The sequence below is a fragment of the Rhinolophus sinicus genome, chromosome X (genome assembly GCF_036562045.2).
Source record: "Rhinolophus sinicus isolate RSC01 chromosome X, ASM3656204v1, whole genome shotgun sequence".
Taxonomy (NCBI): Eukaryota; Metazoa; Chordata; class Mammalia; order Chiroptera; family Rhinolophidae; genus Rhinolophus; species Rhinolophus sinicus.
In genome coordinates, this window is record NC_133768.1 from 109,402,044 (window position 1) to 109,421,980 (window position 19,937).

The following is a 19,937-nucleotide window of genomic DNA, read 5'->3' on the forward strand; positions in this document are numbered from 1 at the left end:
AGCTAGACGGATGTTCACCAAATTTGAAGGTAGCTTTGACTACTTAGAATATATTCTGACTTAGAATATAGGTTACATGGGATATACAGAGTTCCTCTGGGGGCGTCCTGGAAAGAATCCCCAAAAGCTGTGTCTTTCAGGGCAGATGAAATGAAGGTTCTCAGACTTACCATAAACTTTAAGATGCCATCAGTGGGAAATACACAATGGCTTCAAATATGAAGCCACTTCAAAACACAGAAGTGTAAATACCTCATATGATGAGGGTCAATGTCCAGTCAAACTGCTGCTTGCAGGCGCAGCTCTACAGTGCTCTCTATCTCAGACAAACAGGAGGCAAGTGTTCCTTTAAGGATGGGTCGCAAATCTCCTGAGTAAATAGAGGGTGTTGGCTAAAGCCAGTAGCAAGCATGCATAAACCAGTATCTTCTAGGAGCAAGATGGAAAGGTGATAACCACGGGGTGAGCTGGGCTCCTCAGAGTCTTGAATCAACAGTCTCTGCTCTCCAGAGCTGACGAAGCCCCTTGCTGGGGGAAGGGCTGAGAGGGAAGAAGGTGGGCCCTTTACTAACCAATGTCAAGTCCTCAGACAACTCATTTAGGATGAACCAGAGGCTGTGGCCCTCAGTCATAGGGTTGCCAGTTAAGTACAGGGTGCCCAGTTAAATCTAAATTTCTCAAAACAATGGATAATTCATAGTATAAGTAAGTACAAATATTGCGTGGAGCATGCTTGTACTAAGATTTTATTTGTATTTATGTGAAATTCAATTTTAAGTTGATATGCCATATTTTTATTTGCAAGTGTGAGCAACCCTAATCAGGAAGGCCATAAGGGGACTCTAGGAACAGGAAGGGGGCATGACCGGGCCTCTGGTCCCTGAGAGAGCCAGGTAGTCCTCTTTCTAGGGAGCTGGACAGGTTATTATCAGGCATTGGGCTAGGAGCCCCATCACCGGAAATGAGGTACAGGGTGGAATTTAGTCTGAGCACCAAAGCAAGATTTTATGAACTAGAAAATATATATAAAGTCCCAGCAGGACCACACCCTTAGGACCCAGCTGGGCCCTGAGTCACAGACTGCCAGGTCCAGAATTCCTTAAATTGCTGGGGACTAGGTGCAGGATTGGGTTAAGTGCAGCATTTCTCTAAGAAGGGTTTCTAAGCCACTTGCATCAGAATCACCTGGGGCACTTGGGAAACATACAGATCCCAGGACCCCAGTACAGACCCACCAAATCAGAATCTCTACCGTGTTTCTCCGAAAATAAGACCTAGCCGGGCAATCAGCTCTAATGCATCTTTTGGAGCAAAAATTAATACAAGACCCAGTCTCATATTATATTATATAAGGCCCGGTCTTATAGTAAAATAAGATCGGGTCATATATTAATCTTTGCTCCAAAAGATGCATTAGAGTTGATTGTCCGGCTAGGTCTTATTTTTGGAGAAACACGGTCGGGGCATGCCTACAAAGCTGCATTTCCCCTAAGCACCCCTGGTGGGTTTGACATGCACTAAATTTGAGAACCAGTGCCCTAGAGCTGGGAACAATGTATACAAATAATCAGTGAAGCATAATGGTTAAGGCACAGACTCTGAAGCCAGACCTGCCAAGATAGACTTCTGGCTCCACCATTTATTATCTGGGGCAAGTGACATAACCTCTCTGGGCCTCAATTGCTTCATCTGTGAAACAAGAATAATAATTGCTCCTGTCTCATAGGACTACTGTCAGGATTAAATGAGAACATATGAGCAAAGCACTGATCAGTGTCTGGCATCTAGGAAGCACACATACATACATGTTAGCCATTATTAGGGGATGAATAGACCCACTGGGGAGGAAGAGGACCAGTTTGGGCCTTGAAGGCCACCCATTTCCTGTTTCTTGCAGTAGAGTGGGTTAAAGCAGAGCTCCCCGGGGAAGGGGCTTGTTGAACTAGAAATCATGAAGGTGATTAATAAGAGGAACAGTCTTTAAATACATGAGTGATCATGCTGGGCTAGATCGAGAAGCTAGGAAATGGATATTGTTCACTACGCTCTAATTAGAAGGTAAACTGTACACCAGGAAGGGAGTCCATGTGTTACTATAGATAATTAATGCTTCTTATCTCCCTGGCAACTCTTTGATTTGAACCACCTAACCTGTAGTCTTTATCAGGCACTAAGATACTGGAAATATTGGCTGCTAATTATTTTGGCAAGTCCCTGCTCTCTCTAATGACTCAAGCACAGAGAGAGGATAAAGTGTTTCTAACCATGATGAATTAAGCCCAAAGGATTTGGACAGAACAGTCATTCTCTTTGTTCATTTAACAAGTGTGAACAGTGTCTCCAAGTTCATAAAGTAAATGTGACCAGACATAGTCTGTTTAGAGAAATAAACAACAAACAAGAAAAACAAAACCAAAAAATAACCAGCACCTGTCCTAAGCTGCTCTTGAGTTTGTTGATGTCATGACCTTGCTGGCTCCCAGTTCCAGTCAGTTGATTCCTGCCTAAATCCCTGCTCACTTCTTTTGAGATGCAGCTTTGCCCCTGGAGTCCTGGCCCCCATCCTCAACTTGTAACCAGAACTTCCTCAGCCTGCACTTGTCCCAAATTCTGCTGAAGCCCAGTGTCCCCTGCCTGAGTTCGCCCAGGCACCTGTGTACTTCTGGTTGGACCTGTCTCTAAACCAACCATCCTCCATGCTTTCATTCTGACTGAGGTCAAGAAATCTAATCGTTCCTTCTTGTGGAAAATACATAAACTGTGTCAGTGAAGCATCTCAGGGGGTAGTGAGAAGGCAAGTTCCGTCTGACATCCTGTCACTTGCCATGGTGGCCTGGGATGCTGACGAGTTCCCATTGGGAACTAGAGCCTAGAGGCAAGAGGCCTTGGAGCATGAGATAGCTGTGGCACAGTCTCTTATGTCTTATAGAGCATTTGTCCTCTATGGAAGTGTAACAGAATGGAGTTTAGACAGGGTATTAGAAACTTGCAGAACGAGAATCATAATAGCTAGTGGTTGTTGAATGCTTACTCTATTCTGGAGAGTGTTCTAAGTGCTTACATGTATTATCTCACTTAACTCTCCCATCAACCCTATAATGAGACACTATGATTATCTGTATTTTATGGCTGAGGAAACTGAGACAGAGACAGGCTAAATAACTTACCCAAGGTCAGACAGCTGACCAGGTGGCAGAGCTGGGTTCAAGCTTGTTTTTATTTCAAAGAATTAAGCCAAATACAGTCTGTGTTCATCAGGCATCTAACTCAGTGCTGGTGTAGGAGCACCGGGAGAAGCAGAGACTGCATGGGGAAAGCAGTCAGTCCCCAGGCTCCTGTGCACCTTCCCGTGAACAGATAAGACACCCCAGAGGTTTATGAATGAGTGGCACATATTCTGTTTGTATTGAAACCAAAAGACATTTTCACTATTGTTGGGGTTGTACCAAACTCTCATTTTGCCAGTTTTCATGTATTAGAATGTCAGTCAATGGTCTAATGTGTCTTTAGCAGATGATCTGGTAACAACAGAGGAGCATTTGCCAAATAAGGTTGGAGTGTTCAGCCCTCCTTGAGGGAGGGGGAGGTGTGAGCTGGCATTAGGAGGCTTTCTGTTTCACTATCTTGGGCCAGGGGCTGCTTGGGGCTAAAAGGGAATCCAAAATATTCATAGCAGCATTACATTACACACAATAGCCAAAAACCGGAAACAACCCAACGGTCCATCAACAAATGGCTGGATAAACAAAATGTGGTCTTTACATATAACGGAATATTATATTCAGCCATAAAAAGACATGACGTACAGATCCACGCTACAGCATGAATGAATCTTGAGAATGTCATGCTAAAGGAAAGAAGGCAGACACAAAAGGGCAAATATTGTATGATTCCATTTGTATGGAATGTCCAGAATAGGCAAATCTGTAGAGACAGAAAGCAGATTAGTGATTTCTAGTAGCTGGGGGGTTAAAGGGAAGGGGAAGTGACTGCTAATGGGCCCAGGGTTTCTATCTGGGATGATAGAAATGTTCTGGAATTACAGAGTGGTGATCAGTTACATAACTTTGTGAATGTACATAAAATCACTGACGTGTAGTTTAAAAGGGTGAATAGGGTATATGGCTGTATCTCTGTAAAAACAAACAAAAAAGAGAACAACAACAACAACAACAAAAACACAGACTCCACCCTATCAAGTCTCAGAGCAAAACACTGTCTTATGAAGCTAGGTTTTGGAAGAAATGCCCTGGGATGAGGGGATATTGGGCTTGCGTATAAGCCTGGGTTCCTCTACTAGCATTGGCATGAACTTGAACAAGTCCTTTCACCTCTCTGAGCCTCAGTTTCCCCATCTGTTAAATGGCGTTGTGAGAAAAAGCTATCCCTGATGGGATTTTTGAAAACTATAGAATGCTTATTTAAAATTACAATATAGTAATTACAGGCAAGGTATTATTATAATAATTCAGGGTTGAACAGAGAGCCTAGAAGATATGATGAAAGGTGACCTACAACCAAGATTTCTCTACTCAGCAAGGCTATCATTTAGAATCAAAGGACAAATAAAGAGCTTCCCAGACAAGAGAAAGCGAAAGGAGTTCATCACCACCAAATCAGTATTACAAGAAATGTTAAAGTAACTTCTTTAATAATAATAATAAGATTCTGGGCCACCTCTCACAACTCACCCCGCCCCTGACCCCACCTATCTGGGCGGATCCCTGCAGGAGTAAACAGAACTGCTGAAATATAGGGGCTCTGAATCAGCAGCTGGAAGAGCTTTCGAACATCAAAAGCTCTCCGCATACCCACCGGGACACTGCGCCCTGTGACCTAGACGAACTATTAATAGAGGAGAAGCCCGTCTCCCAGGGAATCCCCCCATTGTGTGAGAAGTTGGAATAGTGCAGAGAAAACATAGCACTACCGTGTGGGAGAAGAAAAATAAGTTGCAGTTGGAGAAATAATAAAACATTCTACCAACAAGTACTGGCAAACAAAATAATAAGATTAAAATATGAATAATAAGATGGCAATACCTATCAATCATTATTACTTTTTAAAATTTTTATTGGGTAATATTGGGGAACAGTGTGTTTTTTTAAGACCCATCAGCTCCCATGTCAAGTCGTTGTTTTTGATCTGGTTGTGGAGGGCGCAGCTCAGTGGCCCATGTGGGAATCAAACCAGTGACCTTGGTGTTATGAGCAGTGCGCTCTAACCACTGAGCAAACTGGCCACTCCTCAATCATTACTTTAAATGTAAATATATTAAGTGCTGCAAACAAAAGACATAGGTGGCTGAATGGATAAGAAAACAAGACCAAGTGTCCATCGATAGACAATTGGATAAAGAAGATGTGGTACATATATACAATGGAATATTACTCAGTCATAAAAAAGAATGAAATCTTGCCATCTGCAACAATATGGATGGACCTAGAGGGTATTATGCTAAGTGAAATAAGCCAGACAGAGAAAGACAAGCACCATATTATCTCACTTATATGTGGAATCTAAAAACCAAAGTAAACAAAACAGAAACAAACTCATAGATACAGAGAAGAAATTGATGGTTGCCAGGTGGGAGGGGGTTAGGGGGCTGGGTGCAAAACGGATTAAGATGTGCAAATTGGTAGTTACAAAATAGTCATGGGGATGTAAAGTACAACATAAGAAATATACTCAATAATATTGTAATAACTGTGTATGGTGGTGCCAGGTGCGTACTAGACTTATCATGGTGATCACTTCTTAAGGTATATAAATGTCTAGCCACTATGCTGTACACCTGAAACTAATATAATATCGAATGTCAACTGTAATTGAAACATTTTTTAATTCTCCCAGCACCATTTATTGAAGAGGCTGTCATTGCTCCATTGTATGTTTTTAGCTTCTTTGTCAAAAATTATCTGTCCATATTTATGTGGTTTTATTTCTGGGTTCTCTATTCTATTCCATTGGTCTATGTGTCTGTTTTTCTGCCAGTACCATGCTGTTTTGATTATTGTGGCCCTGTAGTACAAGCCAAAGTCAGGAAGTGTGATACCTCCATTATAGTTCTTTTTTTTTTTTTTTTAAGTTTTGATTTCTTTTCTTTTTTTTTTTTTAATTTTTATTTTATTAAATTTATTGGGGTGACAATTGTTAGTAAAATTACATAGATTTCAGGTGTACAATTCTGTATTACATCATCTATAAATCCCATTGTGTGTTCATCACCCAGAGTCAGTTCTCCTTCTTTTTTCTTAAGATTGCTTTGGCTATTTGGGGTCTTTTGTGGTTCCAAACAAATCTGATGATTTTTTGTTCTATTTCTTTAAAATATGCCATTGGGATTTTGATGGGGATTGCATTGAATCTGTATATTGCTTTGGGTAATATGGCCATTTTAACTAGCGAATATATGGTGATGGAAGGAGAACTGACTCTGGGTGATGAACACACAATGGGATTTATAGATGATGTAATACAGAATTGTACACCTGAAATCTATGTAATTTTACTAACAATTGTCACCCCAATAAATTAAAAAAAAAGAAACGTTTTTTAAATTACAATGCACTAATTACAGGCAATGCATTATATAATACTTGAAGGTTGAACAGAGACCCTAGAAGTTATGACGAAACGTGACCTTCCACCACTGCCTTCATCATCAGAGCTCTGAAGATGCAGCGCAATACTTGTGTGTGCAGGAAAATCACCCATTTCTGAGCAGAAACAGCTCACTTCCTCTCTCTCACCTTTAAAAGAGTGCCACGTTGCCAGCTGCCACCCTACTGCCAAGCCCATCCTGATCTTCTGTTTTTTGGAAGATGAGAAACGTGGAGGCTGAGATGAAAGAACGGTTTCTGAATCAGCAAGAAGAGGGGAAAAAAATCTTTTAATATCTACCTTCTATACAGACTGCTCCTTGGTACCGCTTCTTCCTGGGATGTCCTGAGTTTTCAGTGCTGGGAGTCTTTTAGGAGACTGGGTAGTCTCTCTCACTCCCTAATAAGTGACCTAGGGGAAGGAAACGTTGAGACCCGGAGGGCTCCAGGACTGCAAACTCTCTATACAATTCCCTGTCCACTACCATTTGCTTTATTCTCCTTCCCAATCTCCACATAGGTTTCCAAGATTTCCTGGGATTACCAGGGAATGTCCTAGGTCTCCTCTCTTTTGATTCTATATCTTAATCGCTTTCAAATCGTAAAATGTTTCTCCCCACCCCCAGTTATTAGGGCTTGCTAGCAGGCCTTTTAGAAAGACAATTAAAAATCCTCTGGAAGCCTAAATAAACCATTTGCATTGCATTCTACCGGATAAAGCGCACCCCTCTCCCCTTATAGTTCCAAAGCCATGAACTTATAATTACACAGAGGTCTTGTCCTACCCTTTCAAACTCAGACTGTTTTTTCCCCCTCTCATATGTATCCACATAACTGACTTAATATCCATCTGTTTTTCTTAGGACTAGGACAACGTTCAGAATCTTTATTAAGGCAATTCACAAAAATAAGAAAATTAATTTAACCAGATTCAGAATTCTCCCCCCTCCCCCAGGTTATTAAAATAGTTGCCTCTCCCACTTGTCTAGTATTGAAAAAACCTAGTCACCCCGGGTCATGGTCAAGCAGAATCAAAATAGGGGCAAAGGCCAGGGGATCAACTCACCCTGCTCACCACCTCAGTCCCTGGGCACTGCAGGCCATGTCCACAGAGAATTCCCAGTGCCCTGGACCCAATCTCAGAAGTATAGTGCAGTGGAATATAACAATGCTTGAAATAACAGTTTGCCAGCGATCTTTACAGGTTCGGGGGTGGGGGTGGGGGGCAGGGGAGACACCATTGTCTTAAGTCACTAGAATACTTGTTTCTATTTTTCCTTCAAATTTTTGTTTATTCGAATCCAAAAACCTCTCCTTGCCACAAGTAAAATGATCCAAACCCTCAGGGAACGGGCGTGAGCAGTCTGATGTGGACGAACTACTCTGTGTGGCGGGGCTTTTGGCTGCTGCCCCTTTTCGGGGCTCACATTCGCCTATGGAGGATAGCAGAGCCGCTTCTGGGGCTGCATTTACGTATTAAATCCTGGTTAAGTCCAGCCCTGAGAGAGTGCAGCCCGGGTTCCAGCCAGCGAGGAGCAGTGAGATAATGAATGTGAAAAGGCTCCAGGCGTGAGATTGTTATTCGTTCGGATTCCCTTCTCAGTAGCAAACACCGGGGGTGGGAGGGGGGAGTTCGTCTTCAAACAAGGGGACACATTCCTACTTGGGCTTTCCAGCTAGAGGAAGTGCAGTCTTGTTTTCTGCTGCGTTTGTCTTCCGTTCAAGGTGCCTGAATGTTGAAGTCCCTCGAGGAATCCGCCCCCAGCCCCCACCCCCTTGTATGCCCCTCTCCCAGTGGGGCAGGAGGGCGGCTGTGTCCAGATGGTGGCGCTCCGGGACAATGCAACCCCCTCTCCCCGACTGTGGCAAAAAGGCTAGTCTAGGCCAAGTTTCAAGGTGTTTGCTGCAATTTTCTGAGACTCTTCTCAACGAGAGCCATAACTTTTGGTAGCAGGCAGAAATCCACCCCCGAGACCGAAGTTGTTGAGGGAGCGAGTATCAGAATTGCACCCCTTTAGTTTAGCCTGAACCATTCGGTTTCCCCGGCCCGCGCGCCGATACCTTGGGCACATCCAGGGAACCGTGACACCTGGGGAGGGAAATCCTCAGCGCTAGGGGCCGGCCTGAGCCGGATGATGTCTAAATGAGACCCCAGGCAGGAGATGGCAAGGGAGAAGGGCCAAGATGAGTTGTGCCTCATCTCAACTCAAAATGGGGGCAGGGAGCGCAGGTCTTCTGGTGGCTTCTTGGCTGCGCCGCCCCACACCTCCGCGCCCGTCCCGCCGCTGTCGCGCAGCTACCTGGACCTTCCCAAGAGCCCCGCATTACCCAGCAGAGCGTGAGGAGCAACTCGGGAAGGGACAGGAGCCCGAGCTATTCACCCGGGGTTTCTTTGAGGAGCGGAGGCCACCAGCTACCTCCCCTCGCTCCCAGAGTACAGCCTCGACCCTTGCTCCCAGAACCGGGCGCAGAGGATATCTCATCATGGAGAGCACAGGTCCAGACCGGACTATGCGACCAAAGGCTGCTGCTTCTAAGGGAGCCAACCCGCTCCTGGCAGGCACAGGAGAGGGGATAAATTCCCTAGAGATGGGGGACCTAGATTTGGGGTGGAAGCTGTCCCCTGTTCCCTGTGGGGGTGCAGAAAGTCCTGAACAGGCAAGAGTACCTGGAGTGGGATGAACCTCTCAAGAGGACTGGAGGGGCACATATCTGAATTCAAAGGGCTACTGGCCGCCCCTCACACTCTGCTGGGGGATTCAGACTGGCTTCGGTTGGTACTGGACCCACAGAGAGAGCTCATGTCCCCGTTCTGAAGTCTAGATCACTTTGCGGAGCATTGGAAGAAGAGGGAGAAGAATTTGCTGGAAACCAATGAGCAGTGGCTGGTGTGTGTGTGTGGGGGGGGCAGGTGGACTCCAAGCTTGTCACAAGGCCATGTACCTGGGGGATGACGGAGGGGGGCTAGCAGCTAGAGGGGAAGCACAAACAAGGAAGTCGGAAGCAAGAAGACACCTGGCTGTAGATTTCTCCAAGAAGAGTTGGTGACTAAAGCGGGGGTGGTCAGGGAGCTCTGATTGGTCGGGGGGAGGGATTTGGGGTGGGGCTATCTGCCTCTTGAGGCTTTAAAAGCTCATCGGAGAGGGGCAGGATGCTGTCATTTGCTCTCTGATCCTCTGAGGGGAGGCAGCTTTCCCTAAGCTCCTGGTGGCAGAGCAGGTGTTTGCTGTGTGGACCGACTGGAAGATCTTAACGGTCTCTGGCAGCAATATGGAGCCTACCCTGGCAGTCCCCACTCCATTTGGCTGTGTTGGCTGTAAGCTGCCTCAGCCAAACTACCCACCGGCTGTAATAATCTTTATGTTCTGCGCAATGGTTATCACCATCGTTGTAGACCTGATCGGCAACTCCATGGTCATTTTGGCTGTGGCTAAGAACAAGAAACTCCGAAATTCTGGTAAGTCACCCTTCCTTTACCCTTCCCAGCGTGTAGCCACTGGAACCTCCTAGGGCGTTAGTTGGGCTCCGGGTATAGGGAATCCGTGGACAGGACCTCACACTGAATGTCCTTGCTCCCCAATTCCCCACAAACCTGGGCGGTGATGTTCTGCAGGGACCCCATAAACTTAGAGCTTCTCCAGGCAGAGGGAACTCATAGAATTAACTTTGGGCGGCCAAGTGCAAAGCCGGGGTTCCCGCGGTGTGCGGCAGACCACCGAGCCCTGCTCCGTCGGGGACCTGATGCAGAGGGTGCCGCCACCGGAACGGGGAGTCTGGCAGCCATCCGGGGACAGCACGCCGAGCTGGACACCACAAAGGTGGCCGCGCCAAGGCCACCGGTGGAATAGACGCGGAGGGAGCAGCGGGGCTGCGACCCCGCTCTAGGAAAGTTAAGTTCACAGCGGCTGCGGTGCAGCTTACCCAAGGCAGCGCAGCAGCGCCCTACCGGTCCTGAGACCCCGCTCGCTGCAGCCCTGGGGCTCCAGGGCGGCTCTCAGGTAGCTCCCGGGTGGCGGGGCACAGACCCCCGCTCCTGACTGTGGAGCAGGGAGATCTGAGCCCGCCGGAGCGGAGCTCCATCCGCCCGTCCCAGGACACACGGTGGAGAGAGGCGAGCGGCTGGCTGGGCGCAGCAAGCGGTGGAAGCGGCAGCGGAGATCCCTAAGTCCGTAAGCAGGGTACTGGGGGTCGCAGTGCTTGGCGGAGAAGAGGTTCAGGAGTTTGGTGTGTTGCGGGTGGGGGACAGAAGAAGCAGAAGCGAGTGAAGATCGCAGGAGGGCTGCAGGAGAGCTCAGAGAGACTGCAAAGCGCGGGGATCTGGGACAGGTTGGGGCGGTGAGAGATTCCTCGCTGCCAGCCAATGCCAAGGGGAGGAGGCCGGCCGGCTGCGAGCAGGGAGGCGCGCGAAGATGCTGAGCACTGCGACCTGGGCCGGGGGTGGGTGCAGCACATACTGCTAAGCGGCGAGCACCGTTTGCAGGTTGGGCGGGAGAGGGCTCTGGAGGGAAGGAGGAGGGGCAAAGGGGCCCAAACTCCACGTTCAGCCGCTGGAGGGAGGGGGCAGCGGCTGGGGTCTCTGCGCCAGGTTCCTGCTGGGGCCAGAGGGCAGAGGAAGGAAAGGGGGCAGAGTCTGAGGGGGTTGGGTATCCGTAGGACCAGGAGGAGGGGGCGCGGAGGAGAAGGCCCCCAGTCTCTGGGGGATTACTTTGCTGGGACGAAGAATCACAAACACCATACAAGTTTCAAAATGCAGCGCGGGGCACAAAGTCATTCCAAGTTTTCTTCTAAGCTTCGGTGGATGTGTCTGGGTTTTCCTTGGTACCCTGGAGACTTGCGGCCGCACGCTTGGACCTCGCCTTCACTCAAGCAGTTCGTTCCCAAGGGGCGGGCGGCACTGCGCAGCCCCAGGGACACCTGCGAAGCTCATTTTTTTCCCTTTAGTTTTCTTCTTCCCTTTATTTTTCTCCTTCCTATCTATAATTTAAATAAAATATTTTATGGCTGTTGTGGTTTTGTTTTTAAGGCTTTGCCCTCTCTCTTTGCCGTTTTTCTTCACCGAATTCATTACTTTGAGGGAAACCCTAGGAAGATCCTCTTGGGTAGAAAGCCCGGAGGCCGCGCCTTGGCAGCGCAAGCTGAAGGAGGCAGAAGGAGCCAGTCCTTTGCCATTTTAATAGGTACTAATTGTCTCCTAGTCCAAGATGAAGTGCAATATTTTGCCAAACCAATGCTAATTAGCAACAAGGTGTTTCCAAAGAAAGACGGTTGTGCGCCAGCACTTGGCCTCTACCTTTTTTTTTTGGAAAGGTTTTACGAAATCGTTTCTACCAGTGCCCTATAAAACAGGAGTGGGGGCAGACCCTCCATTCACTTTCCTGTGTAGCAGCTTCAGAAAACCTCAGTGCCAGGGGCTTGGCCCTCTTGCAGCGCGGCAAAGGTGCCGGTGTGGCTCTGCGCCTGGACCGGCATGAAGCAGGGACTTATGCTAATTCTTGCAGCGTTCTCCAGATTTTTAAAAAATCCTGTTCGCTATTTCTTTCGTTTCAGACGAAATTTTACAGGGTTCCCTCTCTTCCCCTCAGTTTTTACTCTTAGGTTTCCTCGGAATTGGTAAATATTTACTGGGCTAGGTCTTACATTATTGTCTGATCCCGCTAGAAAAACCTGCTTAAGAAAACGACAGTTCTCTGTAGACATGTTTGCATTATGAATGCAACGCTAGGCCAGAGAAGGAAGAGGTCTAATGGGGGGGGTTGGAGGGTTCCTGACATTCCTCCAATCTCTCCCCTTCCCCCACCCTCCAGGCTGCTTCCCACAACAGCTTGATCTACCCCCTTCTCCCCACCCCACCCCCAAGGAAATAGTTTGCATTTTGTTTTTGTCTAGTCCTTGTGTGAGTGTGAAGGGCTCCTCAAGGGGCTTTTGTGCTTACTGCTTTCAGGAAATCATGTGGACAAAGGACAGGTCTCCCAAACCTGCTGCTGCATCAGAATCACCCCGGACATGCTTGTAAATAACAATAAAAACACACCTGTATTTCCCTGAAAGAATTCTAGAATTCTAAGTTGTTACGACTCGAGCTGGCCTTTTCCTCCAGCTAAAATTTGTAGCTTTCCAAACTTAACCATTTATTCTTTTCTGTTTTCCTCCCTCTCTCTCCCCTGATGTGTTTTTCAGGCAACATGTTCGTGGCTAGCCTCTCGGCGGCTGATATGCTGGTGGCCATCTACCCCTACCCTCTGATGCTGCATGCCATGGCCATTGGGGGCTGGGATCTGAGCCATTTCCAGTGCCAAGTGTTTGGATTCATCACAGGGCTGACTGTGGTCGGCTCTATCTTCAATATCATGGCAATTGCCATCAACCGTTACTGCTACATCTGTCACAGCCTCCAGTACGAGCGGATCTTCAGCGTGCGCAATACCTTCATCTACCTGGCCGTCACCTGGATCATGACTATCCTGGCCATCCTGCCCAACACATACATTGGCACCATTGAGTATGATCCTCGCACCTACACCTGCATCTTCAACTACCTGAACAACCCCGTCTTTGTCGTGACCATCGTCTGTATCCACTTCGTCCTCCCTCTGCTCATAGTGGGTTTCTGCTACGTGAGGATCTGGATCAAAGTGCTGGCGGCCCGGGACCCAGCTGGGCAGAATCCTGACAACCAGCTTGCTGAGGTTCGCAATTTTCTAACCATGTTTGTGATCTTCCTCCTCTTTGCAGTGTGCTGGTGCCCTATCAACGTGCTCAATGTCTTGGTGGCTGTCAGTCCAAAAGAGATGGCAGGCAAGATCCCCAACTGGCTTTATCTTACAGTGTACTTCATAGCCTACTTCAACAGCTGCCTCAATGCTGTGATCTATGGGCTGCTCAATGAGAATTTCCGAAGAGAATACTGGGTCATCTTCCATGCTATGCGGCACCCTATCCTCTTCCTCTCTGGCCTCTTCACTGATTTGCGTGAGAGGTGGGAGATCCAGGCCCGTGACCGTGTCCGTGTCCGTGACCGTGTCTGTGCACGTGCCTGTTATGAAGTTCGAGAGCAAGCCCATGAACAAGACCGGGCCAATGCTTGTCCTGCTGTGGAGGAAATGCCAATGAATGTCCGGAATGTTCCACTACCTGGTGATGCTGCAGCTGGCCAACCTGAGTGTGCCTCTGGCCACCCCAAGCCAGCTTCTTGCCACTCCAGGCCAGCCTCTGCCTACCGCAAATCTGTCGCTGGCCACCACAAGTCCGTCTTTAGCCACTCCAAGCTTGCCTCTGGCCACCCCAAGTCTGCCTGTGGTCACTCCAGGTCTGCCTGTGGTCACCCCAAGTCGGCCAATGTCTATCCTAAGCCTGCCTCTGTCCATTTCAAGGCTGACTCTGTCCATTTCATACCTGCCTCCAGCCACCCCATGCCTGTCATTGGCCACCGCATCCCTGCTGGCAGCTACTCCAAGAGTGCCTTCAGGCCTACCACCACCCAACCTACACCCATCACTGGCTACATCAAGCCTGCTACCAGCCTCCCTGCGCCCACCACTGCCGACCATCCTAAGCCTGCTACCACCAGCCACCTTGAGCCTGCCGTCACTGGTTACCCTGAGCCCACTGCCTCCTGCCACTCTGAGACCAGTGCTACTGGCCACCTTGAGTGTGACATCACTGACTTCCCTGAGCCTGCCTCCAGCCCTGCCACTAGAACCCCTGAGCCTGCTGCCAGCCCACAGGAGCCTGCCACCTCCACTGACCCTCTTCACCCCACTGTGGTCACCACTGACACCAGTAATCACCAGGAGGATGTGGTGATTGATGTTGAAGTTGATTCTGATGAAATGGCCATGTGAAAAATGTCCTTAGGGGGTGGCCAAGCAGTGGTCCACTTTCAAGTTTATCTAGCATATGTAATCCAAAGTGAGGCACCTCACTGCTTCTACACACAGAAAAATACACACAGATACTGACAACCATGGTGTAAGGTAATTCCATCGTTTCAGGCAGATTCCTCTACATCCTGTACTCTAGAAAGTGTGTGTGTGTGTGTGTGTGTGTGTGTGTGTGTGTGTGTGTGAGTGTGTGTGAGTTAGTGCGCGCTCATGTGCTATTTTAAAGACCAAATTTCCCTCAAGTTTGACATCTGTTTTTCTGAGCCTCCCTTTCCTCCTATGGTTGACCTTGAGCCCACAGTGGTCCTTGAAATTTTAGACTGATTTTTTTCCCCTCTCCCTGTCCCCCTTTCTCCTCTTTCCTCATTTCCTCCTCCTTGTTCCTGCTTTCTTCTCCCATTCCCCGAGGGGGAGGAGTGGGGGAAGAGTGCATGCGCAATGGTGAAGGTGTTCCCTGCGAAGGCTTCTGTAAAGTGAATGTCACCTCAGAGCTTTATGTTACTAAGTGTGTAACTCTATATTGTATTTTTAATGGCAGCCAGAGAGGCAGTTGTTCTCAAGTGCAAGTACTTGAAACAGTTTCTTTTCTAAATTCCAGTGACAAAATGTGACCTATATCTAAAAAATAATTTGATAAGATCTTACTAAAATAAATTTTTATGCCTATGAGATCAAATGGCAAAAGGAAAGATGGCCACCCTGAATTGTTTGTTTTGTGAAAATTCAAACATCGGTGCTGATTTTTATAGTCGAACACAAATGTAAATGGTAACATGTTTTTACTTACTTTTTCCATTTTTAGTATCATCCCAGATTGTTGTTTTTTTCATTTAGTCTCAGAGAAACAAATCCATTCATAAACTAGTTTCTTTTAAGATTTAGATTTATGGTTGCTGGGATCAATTACAGTTGTTTTTAATATTATAATTCACAACTACACTTTACCTCAGATTTTTTTTAAACAGCCTGATGTCTTTATACAATCAGTTTTTACATTTTTTTTTCATTGAAAAGGTAATTCGAGGTAATACCTGGTAACCAGAAGTGAATGGAGTCCTACCATGAAGGCTGTAAATGAGTGTTTCTTCAAAAGCCTTTCCTTCCTGCCTTGTCACTCTGAACCTCCTAGCTGGGGTGGGAAGTGAGGAGAAAGAGACATCAACACCAGCCCAGTCCACCACCCTTGGCTGAGGTTCAGTGATTCACAATGTTAAGTTGTAGATATCTTCCATTAGTGCACTTGACAGCCCAGGAAATGATTTTTCTCTAGAATTCAAGAAAAAGTTGCTGTTTAATAAAAAATAAAATGTAATTATTGATTCAAATTGACACTGAAAACTAAGTTTACTGTACAAAAGCTTGTAAGGTTAAGTGGAAATGTATTATACTGCTTTAATTCGATTCTGTATTTGTGATAGGAATTAAATAAAAGTGTTTCTGTGGTTTTGGTGTGTGATTTGTTGTTAAATTCACTTCCTCCATCAGACTTGTAGGGAGGATTCAGGGGTGGATGGGAAAGCATTGACCTTGGGGAATCAGAAGACAGGTGCAAGTTCCAAACCTGCTACCAGCTTGCAACACCCCAGGGTAAGTCACGTGACCCCTCCTTCCTCAGTTTCTTTTTTCTTAAATTTTTATTATTTTTTTACTAATTTTTAATTTTTCAATTACAGTTGGCATACAATATTATATTTCAGTTGTACAACATAGTGATTAAACATCTATATAACCTACAAAGTGGTCACCCTGGTTTAAGTCTAGTACTAAGCCATCTGACACCATACATAGTTACTACAATATCTCCTCAGTTTCTTTAGTTAGCAAACTGGCAAGGTCAGGGTGGGGAAGGGGTTGTGGAGGGCTCACTGGGTTTCGTGTGTCCTCATTAGTGCGCTGACAAAGGGTGACTTGACCTGCCTGCTCTTAGACTTATGGACCTTGCCTGCCATGCCTTCTGAAAACAGGTCCCTTGTCACGCCCATGAAAGGAGTGAAGCCAGGCCCAAAAGTGTCAGAACCCCAGAGGCTGCTGGTACCTAGTAACAGCTCATGAGCCAGTCAGGGGAGGCACAGGAGCAGGAGACAGGAGGACAGGTGGTTTCATCTTCAGCTGGAAGATGGTGGCAAGACCCCAGCCTTGGGGCCAGTCTCCTTCAGGAATGCAGTCTCCAAAGAATCTCTAATGACAAGGGAATGCCCCAAATAAACTGCTCCATAAAAATAAAACGATTTAAAGTAATATGCAACAAGATATCAATTTAGTTAAGAAAATACGTATACTAAAAACATGCATATACGTAGACAAAGAGTTATACATATACAGTTGTTCTATCTGGGTTTAGCCAGACTGTAAGTATAAACCGAAGTCACCTGAACTTCATGCCCAAATTACAGTGGTTCAAGCCCTAACAAAATGACTGCCGCACATCAGGCTGATTCCCTGTGCAAAATTTCTGCCATGTATTCCCGACACCCAAAAAAATGTTTACTCGTGCTCACAAACAGGTGGACAATCATTCCACCCCATGTTTTTTATGTTCTTCCTTCCTCCACACAAAGAGTTTGCTTTGTGTGTTCAAAGCAAACAAATGTTCAAAGCAAGGGTGCCCTGTCCCAATGCTCCAAAATGTTTTTCTGCAGGAGCTCAAGGGGAACAGTGTTCTGAGAGGAGATGGAAGAGGTGAGAAAAATTATTGACACTTATTACAACTTTGCTTCACACGTTTGCTCTCCGGTGCCTGAAGCAACACTGCTTATGTCCAGAGTCTCACAAAGTCTTATGAAAGTAGCTTCTTCAGCCACTGCTTACCTGCAAACTGCATTCATTATTCCTACCTGCCCACGTCCACCCCCATAGTCCACGCCCACAATCCACCCCCACAGGAACAAGCAGCAGTTCATGCACAGTGCTTTGTCAGTTTATACATAGCCAAGAACCATTTCTTTTCTCTATCCCTCCTTGCATTATCCTATCTCTTTCCATCTCCAGAAGTCAAGGAGCCTCATAAACACATCTCTGATTTACCACATTCACTCACTATGAAGGACCAAGGCAAGACCTGAATCTCTGAGGTCAGGTTTAAAGTGCTTTGCAGTTCTCCCCAGCAAAACGCAGGGCTTCTGGTTTTATACTAATGAGAACAAAAGAGCCAGTTTTGCTGAATTCTCCAAAGAGAGAATCTGCCTTCAGGTGAGCCTAACTCTCCACATAATCAAGAGATTAATAACAACAAAAAAAGGCTAGTAACTTTCAAATGACAGTTTTCCCCAGTTTCTACCCTTTTAAAAAAGTATTAAAATATAGCTAACATAAGACATTATATTAGTTTCAGGTGTACACAATAGTTATTCAACATTGGATGAAAGAATAGATAAAGAGGAGGTGGTACATACATACAGATCACCACCTAAAGAAGTGATCACCATAAGCCCAACAACCATCTGACTCGGTACCACAATATCACAGTATTATTGACTATGTTCCCTATGCTGTACATTACATCCTCATGACTTATTTGTTTTATTCCTGGAAATTTAGACCTCTTATTCCCCTTCACCTTTTCCCCCTTTTTAAATTTTTTATTAGAGTTAATATTCAATATTATTTTATATTAATTTCAAGTGTACAGCATAGTGGTTAGACATTTTTATAATTTAAGAAGTGATCCCTCTGATTAGTCTAGTACCCAGCTGGCACGTTACATAGTTATTACCATATTATTGACTATATTCCCTATACTTTAGGTTTCATCATCATGACTATTATGTAACTATAAATTTGTAATTTTTAATCCCTTCACCTTTTCCACCCTACCCCAAACCCCACTCCCATTTATCACCATGATGACTCTAGTACCCAACTGACACCATACATAGTTATCACAATATTACTGACTTTATTCCTTATGCTATACCCTACATCCCCATGACTACTTTGTAATACAAATTTGTACTTCTTAATGCCTTCACTTTTTTTCACCCACACCCCCCTCCCATCTGCCAATGACCCAGATGTTTTCTGTAACTACGAGTGTGTTTCTGGGCTTTTTTGTTGTTTATTTTGTTCTTTAGATTCCACATATAAGCGAAATCACATAGCATGTCTTTCTCTGTCTGACACTCCACTCAGCACAACAACCCTCCCAGTCTATCCTTGCAGCTACAGATGACAAGAACCCATTCCCTTCCATGGCTGAGCAATATTCCACTGTATGTATGTACCACCTCCTCTTTATTCTTTCATCCACAAATACCCAGGCAGGGTTTGAGGGAGTCACTAGAGTGGGAAGAATTGTGGTACCAGGTTAATGTAGACTCTGGTTTGGTGTCTGTGTTGAGCCTGGAGCTACTCAGCAAAAGTCTGAGTACACTGAGGCCAGTTGCTGCCCGCCTGGGACCCAAGGTCTCTGATAGTTTTCCAAGAAGAAGTGCAATGCGGTTGGGGCTGGCTGCTCACCAGAAAGTGCCTACAGCTTTGAGGGAGTTGGGTGGGGCGGGGCCACAGCAGAGCTCACCAGGCCAATCAGATTCAGATTCGACCTCTGGGGGTGGGCTCAACACAGCAAAGATGGCCCTTGCCTGCGGGCTGCAGGGAGGAGGACCACCTCACAGGGAAAATGGAGACTGTCCTTCAGCCCTTGCTTTGAAGCCACAACCTCAGTTGGCCCCGTATGCCTCTGATGCCTCCCAAGACATTGTCCCTCCACCGGAGCCCAAGGTGAATGCCTAGGAGTGAGAGAATCTGTGTGTGGGCTGTTTAAGAGGATGCCTGGGTTTCCTGCTGCCTTCCATCCCACCTGGGTGGTCAGAATCCCCACTGTTTTTCACAGCCAGATGTTGTGGAGTCTTCTCTTCCGAGCACCAGTATTCTGGGCTGGGGAGGCCAGTGTGGGGCTAGGGTCTCTCGCTCCTCCGGGAGGCACCTCTGTGGTTCAGCTATCCCTCCTGGTTCTCAACCACCACACACAGGTTTGGGGCCCATTACGCATCTCTGCCCCTCCTACCAGTCTCGATGTGGCTTCTTATTTATATCCTTATTACAACTTCTATTCAGCCAGACTTTAGATGGTTCTCCAGGTTGATTGTTCTATAATTTAGCTGTAATTTTAATGTATTCATGGATGGAAGCAGGCACAGTGTTTATCAACTCTGCCATCTTGGATCTCCTAGTACTTCATTCTTTTAATGGCCAAATAATATTCCATTGTGTGTATATACTACATTCTGTTAGTCCATTTGTCCATTGATGACATTTAGGCTGTTTCCATTTTTTGGCTGTTGGGAATAGTACTATTATGAACATTGAGTTATTTGTTGAAGTCCCTGCTTTCAGTTCTTTTGGATCTATATCTAGGAGTGACTAAATCATGTCAGTCTGACTTCTTTTGCTTAACATTATATCTTTGAGATTAATTTATGTGTTTGTGTGTATCAGTAGTTTTTTTTTTTCATTTTTA

At 46.2% G+C, this 19,937-nt stretch overlaps 1 protein-coding gene across 1 annotated transcript; it reads left to right on the plus strand.

Moving 5' to 3' along the window:
* Nucleotides 1-9,774: 9,774 nt before the first annotated feature.
* GPR50 (G protein-coupled receptor 50) lies at nt 9,775-15,895 on the plus strand. The gene is made up of 2 exons (XM_019711226.2): nt 9,775-10,059; nt 12,780-15,895. The coding sequence occupies exons 1-2, from the start codon at nt 9,873-9,875 to the stop codon at nt 14,441-14,443; spliced, it is 1,851 nt and encodes a 616-aa protein (XP_019566785.2). The 5' UTR covers nt 9,775-9,872; the 3' UTR covers nt 14,444-15,895.
* The last annotated feature ends 4,042 nt before the right edge of the window (nt 15,896-19,937 follow it).

Excerpts from the sequence above, each read along its gene's own strand:
- GPR50 (XM_019711226.2), top strand. The coding sequence starts at position 9,873 with ATGGAGCCTACCCTGGCAGTCCCCACTCCATTTGGCTGTGTTGGCTGT. Across the intron at positions 10,060-12,779 it reads CAAGAAACTCCGAAATTCTG|GCAACATGTTCGTGGCTAGC; the intron begins GTAAGTCACCCT and ends TGTGTTTTTCAG.